General features: G+C 47.4%; 4 protein-coding genes across 4 annotated transcripts; 2 read left to right on the forward strand and 2 right to left on the reverse strand.

The window, feature by feature from the left end:
* Nucleotides 1-666: 666 nt before the first annotated feature.
* Nucleotides 667-1,101, reverse strand: V1508DRAFT_394064 (uncharacterized protein; the record flags this gene model as incomplete). The annotated part of the gene is made up of 1 exon (XM_066937984.1): nt 667-1,101. One exon carries the CDS (start codon nt 1,099-1,101, stop codon nt 667-669), a length of 435 nt encoding a protein of 144 aa, XP_066792016.1.
* A 23-nt stretch (nt 1,102-1,124) lies between these two features.
* On the forward strand, nt 1,125-2,638 carry V1508DRAFT_429113 (uncharacterized protein). The gene has a single exon (XM_066941862.1). The coding sequence runs from the start codon at nt 1,495-1,497 to the stop codon at nt 2,344-2,346; it is 852 nt and encodes a 283-aa protein (XP_066792017.1). The 5' UTR covers nt 1,125-1,494; the 3' UTR covers nt 2,347-2,638.
* A 1,073-nt stretch (nt 2,639-3,711) lies between these two features.
* Nucleotides 3,712-4,050, forward strand: V1508DRAFT_401196 (uncharacterized protein; the record flags this gene model as incomplete). Its single annotated transcript, XM_066938395.1, has 1 exon — nt 3,712-4,050. The coding sequence occupies one exon, from the start codon at nt 3,712-3,714 to the stop codon at nt 4,048-4,050; it is 339 nt and encodes a 112-aa protein (XP_066792018.1).
* Nucleotides 4,051-4,139: 89 nt separating this feature from the next.
* V1508DRAFT_442998 (uncharacterized protein) lies at nt 4,140-5,304 on the reverse strand. The gene is made up of 2 exons (XM_066942373.1): nt 5,141-5,304; nt 4,140-5,084 (listed from the first exon to the last, which is right to left on the reverse strand). The coding sequence occupies exons 1-2, from the start codon at nt 5,211-5,213 to the stop codon at nt 4,228-4,230; spliced, it is 930 nt and encodes a 309-aa protein (XP_066792019.1). The 5' UTR covers nt 5,214-5,304; the 3' UTR covers nt 4,140-4,227.
* Between the last annotated feature and the right edge of the window lie 923 nt (nt 5,305-6,227).

Genomic DNA, 6,227 nt, shown 5'->3' on the forward strand with positions numbered 1-6,227 from the left:
ACAGAAGGTTCCTATGACCTCTATATATAATTGAGTCATTTCCTTCTGGAACCTTCTAGGCATTCCACACAATACCCAATTACGTCATGCTTACATATTACCAGAATATTCTAACGATCGTAGGCTAGAGTGTTCTACACATTTCCACAGGAACTGAGATTGCGGTGGACTTATATTCTGTAATCCAAAGTCAAGCATTTGTTTCCGGCAGGTTGTATGCCACGCTTTAGGCCAATTGTTGTCAATATAATCCCATTTCCATTGCGGCGATAATACTACGGTACAGCCACCGGGTTGCATTGTCAGAAACTAGATGAATAGAGTTTGCCTGCTCATAAGTCACAAAGCACAGTGCTATCCTCACCGTGCGCATGTTATTATCCACGGTGACGTAGTCGGAATCTATTAGTCTATATGTGGCATCGATGATAGCCACTTGCCATAGAGACGCGCCATTTGAACATCATCAGGTTTGCAAAAGAACAAAGCTTCGAGATAGCTGTCTGAGGCCATTTTTATCCGGTATAAAAACCTTCCTCTCGCAAAGTCTCCAAAAATTTTGCGTGGAATTACCTGTTTTTTGAGTGTACTGGTAGGTGCGATTATAGACGTCCTTTCCCAACAACGGGAGCCCATATGTCGTGTTCAACATCGACGCAATTGTGCTTACTGATGCTGAAGGTCGATCACGCTCTGCCTGGCCTCAGCGGTCATCGACCGATTCTCAGAGTACGCGAGCGGATTTACACCTTCAAGTTGGCGTCTTTGATGTTCATCAATCAGCTCTCTAAGAATCCAGGAATCATTGAACTGCTTTGTAAGGCGAACTTTCCAAGGGCAGTCGCATTGCATGCTTCGTGCAACCCTGTGACGGATGAGGCCATTGCCTCCGGTTGCTCCCACTTCCATCGGGAGATTTCTGGTGTTGAGTGGCTTTCTGTTACATGTGCACACGAGTAATGTTTGATCCGTGTGTTTGACAACTCCGTTCTTTACGGCAAAATTATTGTGGGCCGCGTATGCACTCACAAAGGCTCTAGCTTCAGCAGCCGACTCAAAGATCATGCCAACTCGCAAATCATATGAATTATTGGCTTCCATGACAGTATTGCTGTATACGTGGGACACAATTAAGGGACGATGCGACTGAGGGACTATGAGGAGCCTCCACGCGACTACGAGACGCGTCCTTGTCGACGCGTCGTTGACTACCAAACTCGGACTAGGACGCAAAGGTTAATTCCGGCAGAGATGAATGCACTTTGCTGCACGATGTATACCAATGCCTATCTACGCTAGTCCCAAAGAGGAATGGTGGGTTTACTCCCAATTAATCTCCTTATATAATGACTGATGAAGTTGGCCCTTATGATCTACAGTGCACTCGCGCCACATATCCGTGCGGTCGTACTATCCTCTTTGCATCTACAAAGACCTGAGAAAATATATTAACCTCTACTATTAAAGAGGCATTAGCAGTCTACTCTGATACATATGATTCTCTCGCGTACTGCAATGATGCATATGGTTTTGTACCTATCTGTCCTGTCATGCATAATCGTATCGGTTGATGCGGTTGGCATAGGTAACTTTAGCGTGGAGAGATTTGTTATTAGACCGATCGACTACGAATTCGTTTGTGACAATGGCCTTTTTGGTATTTCGATTTTCACAAAATTGACCGGTGGAGGTGTGGCTACAAGTCTTGACCCCCCAAGATCCGATGGATTGAGTCACGAACAAGCTTATCACCTAATACTTCATCATTTGCAAGAAGGCGACGCCCAAGGAGCGGCAAAGATATATGACAACCACGAAAGTCGAGTGTTCCTCCAGGCAATTACCGGTGTCAACACCACCTCCTTGAGCAGTAATTGTACGGAAGCTGTCTTCGCTAATTACATGCGCAATTCAAACGTGACTATTGGGAGAAGAACCGGCGTAAATTATTTTGCGGTTCTAGAGGAGGTTCACAATTCCCAAGGGAGTAATTACAGTGGAAATACGCTCGAAAGAAGATTTACACCAGCATGTCACACCAACCATGCAGCTTACAGATGTGACTGCGACCTTGTTGATCAGTGGCTGGCAGAGTATCAATACAATAATGACCTGCAATATGAACAGGATAACAGAGTTTGGTATTTCTATAGATCATGTGCTATAGTAGCAAATCACAAAGACAGATCGAGAAGGGCAGTCGTTATAGGTCGAGAAATACTTGTGAAGTCAAGAGCGATTGTTGACTTACGTTGGGCACCTTACAGATGGGATGAAACGAAAAGTGGTGTAATACAGGCAGACAACAATTACCCGAAAGTCTGTGCATCAATGTCAACAATGTAGGATAGAGATTGATTTGTGTAGTGCAGAGGGGAATGTTGTGCCAGAAGATGAGTGGGTAGTGAACACTGTGGCGATCCATTCCATCCATTCCACGGAGGGGTTCCGTACGCACTGTCGCAGTTTAGTCAAGTCCCTAATCTAGTCCCGGCTAATCCCAGTGCACAGGTCACAGAGCCCCGGCCCAGTCCTTTCCCGGTACACATGGTATGCATAGCTGGCCTCCAACATCATCCATAACGCGAGCGTATAGCCGTTATTGTAAAACTGCTCTTAATGTAAGATCTGCCATGACTCTTTAACACTCATTTTGGTGCCTACTCCACTACCCTAATGATAACCCACTCAACCTTGAGAAAACCTCTGCCTCCATTCTTTCGGCTGCTTTCGGACCCCTGGAGATCTCCCCCATCACATCAGATCCAGGTGGAAAGTCCATCTCAAAGCTCGGGGAGCTCCCCTCATATTGGCCAACACCGCTTGACGAAAGTGCCACCTTAGCAGTTCGTCTCTTACACCTCTCTCATTGTTGTGATCGCGACAAATAGGGCCAAGTGTTGAATTCGCCTACGATATAGCTGAAAACGCATGCGGCTGCTGCAACAACAGAATAACCCTCATTCCCTCAATACACAAGATACATCGTTCGGCTCGACGCACGCAAATGATTTGGCAGCCTCGACAGATTGCAGATAAGTTACGCGATCACTGGTGTAGAACTCCACGTCGACTTTTCCACCTAGTCCTTTCGTGCAAAGTTCTAATCGAAAGTTCATGTTTCGATTAGTCACATATTTTTCGGTGTAATAATTGTCATTGATTGTAACGCCAAGCATTCCCCTCCATAATGCCACTACCCGGAACCTCGACTTTGTGCGGGAACAAATTTATCATATCCACCGAAACTCTTGTCAATCTCGTCGATAAACCACGCCTTTGGTCAGGACTTTACTGGACGGAACCTGTTCCAGACCATGTGTTACAGAATACTGTCAATAATTCATTCTGCTTCGGTCTGTACGAGGTCGTCCACAACACCATCAACAATCAGGTAAATACATCACAAGTCGTCCTGCCAGACTACGTCCTTCTGACCTAGCAGGGCCTTGGCTTGGGGGGCTGGCTAATTGATTGCATCGATGAATTGTTAAGTGCATTGCCTTACTTGTAATGGTTTACGTTGCGTACTTCTAAGAAAAAAGTAAGGAATTGTACGAAAAACGACTTTCCATGTCTGTTCTTCAGTCTGGCGATATCAGGGAAGGCCCAGTTATGATGGGCAGAAAGGGAAGGGCAGACAGAGCTTGATCATCACAATGAAGAGCTACGACGGCTGCTGGACGTGCCGGTTGAGGAAGAAGCGGTGCGATGAGATACGGCCAGTGTGCAAGAACTGCTCTACCTGCCACTTCGGCGACGAGGGGCCGTCCTGGATGGACAGCGGAGAAAGCCGAAGAGGTCAAGCGCGAGGTTAGGAGTGCTGCCGCGCGCCGTCATGCGACTCTGCCGATGGATGTCCTGGAACCCATTGCCGCCGAGCCCTATAAGGACGCTGGGCTGGCTACGGGTGGACTCAACCGACAGAGTGCGACGACAAAGTGCCCGCCCTTTCGCGCCGAGCCGACTCTAGACTTCAGTCCTGGCTGGACCTCTACGCATAGGCGATCTACCACGGAGCCAACATCGAGCAATGCCCACCCAGATTAAGGAAAACATCATTGCTCACCAATGTGTAATCCGATGCGGCTCATTAATTTGTGCTTGCGTTGATACTTAGTGTAGCCCTCTGTGAATCCCAGGTTATTTGTCCAGGCGACATGCATTAGTTGCATTAGTTTCCCTGACAAATGTAGAATATTTCTGACGACAAATTTTCGTACATGCTCATTTTTCTTCGTATTTCTGAAGTTCTTTCTCAGTCCACTCCCACAGATTAGCTGCCAGTTCATTATCTTTTGCCGCTTTATCCAGAGACGTTGACAAAAGGCCCACTGGCTCATAGAATTGTCCATTGACTAGTTGCTTCTTGTCGGCACTAGCTGCCCAGAGCTGGTTCAATATTCCTTGAGATGGCTCAAGAATTTTTCCGATATTAGTGACTTGAACCAGTAGACGATCAGCAAAACTCAAATTGTCAATAAGACCGGTCGCGACGACACCAGGATGAATAGAGACTGATGTAAGCGACGGATATCGGGACGCGAGTTCACGGGCGTAGAGAATGTTGGCGAGCTTACTCTGACCGTATCGTCTCCACCCCCCGAAAAATCCAAAATCCTGTATAGTCTTCAAGCTATTGAAGACGATTCCACTTTTGGGATGAAGAAAATAGCCGAGTGACGAGAGCACGATAATGCGTGCATCACCACTCGGCATCTCAGCGGTATGTAAGAGAAGGGGCAGCAATTTCTTAATTAGGAGCGCATGGCCCAAATGGTTCGTGCCGAACTGTAACTCATAGCCATCACTAGTTAGCCCAGGCGGTGTTGCCATGATTCCAGCGTTGCACATCAGAATATCGAGGCGACTTTCATTGGCAATAAAGTTCTCCGCAGCTTCTTTTACTGACGACAATGAGCCGAGATCACAATTCACAAACGAAACCTGAGTAGGCGAACCCTCCTCGTGAACCCTGTTTATAATCGCTTGTGCATTCGTGGCATTACGGCCACTAAAGTAAATGCGAGTAGGGTTGTGCTTTGCCAGCTCCAGAACAGATGCGGCACCCAAGCCGGAAGTCCCTGTTATTGTTGTCAGCGGATCATTAAATGCAAGGAACGCAGAAGGTAATACCGACCGCCGGTAATGAAGATGACCTTTCTTGAAAGATCTGGAATATCTTTGGCCGGGGAAAAGTCCAGAGTGACCATTCTGTCTACTGTGGGTATATTATTTTCACAATCAATTAGAACAGGGGGGGGGGCCTTTTCAAACTTCGACTCTTAAATTGATACATTCATGTTGCTCAGCCGTATCTGTCTGACATTGCGCCGTTTTCGCAGCCGCATGCTGACACACTGTGCTGTGGGGAGGCGACCCTCGCCCAAAAGGGAATAGAAAAGGCAGCAAGAACGCGCTGCGGCATAACTCAGGGTTTCGGGGTTCAGGGTTATGTGCGCCATTGTGTGTTGCATCAAGGCGAGTATGTAAGAAGGCGAAAGGGTCAATTCTGGAGGGATATTGCGCGCGTATTTGAAGCCGAGACAGGTACGTGAGTGGCTACAGGTGTATACGCTGGAATCTCACTAGTACAGGCGTACCCATTAGAAAACCAGGCCAGACTGTGGAAAACCTCATTAAAGAACGCCGCGAACAGCTGCGATATCGGTCAGGCGTCGCTGAGGCTGATACTGAGCTAAAACAGGCTCTGGACGCGTTCATGGAACGATTTGACGAAATCGAAAGGGAAGAGCAAGGCATACTGTCACAAAAGGAGGAAATAGCCGAAGTTAAAGCCAGACCAAGGCTATGCGGCATCAGATGATTCTTGGACGGAAGAGATCGGATGACGAAGACAGCGAATGCTCCCAAAATTCTCCCCAGTCCGTGCCCCATAGGAAGCGGTCGAGGTCATCAAGGAATGACATGTTAGCCATGTCCCTCGACAGCTCCACTGGAGCACTTACCGAGGCAATCAGTTCGGGAATGCAATTGCTGGCTGGAGCCATAAAATCCGCCCCTGAAGACGCGACGGTCCTGTTTGATCGTGCAACCGAACTGGAAATCCAAGTTCACGATGTTGACAAAAAAGTGTCAGACCTTTCCAAACAATTCCTTGAGAAGTTCTCGTCGATGGACGAGAAGCTTGACCGGCTTTTCAACAAATTGTAACTTCCTGCAGGTTGTCGCTGTATTTGCTGGGTCTATTTCTATGTATTTGCTCT

Source organism: Lipomyces doorenjongii, assembly GCF_038497915.1.
Source record: "Lipomyces doorenjongii strain NRRL Y-27504 unplaced genomic scaffold V1508scaffold_204, whole genome shotgun sequence".
Lineage (NCBI taxonomy): Eukaryota > Fungi > Ascomycota > Lipomycetes > Lipomycetales > Lipomycetaceae > Lipomyces > Lipomyces doorenjongii.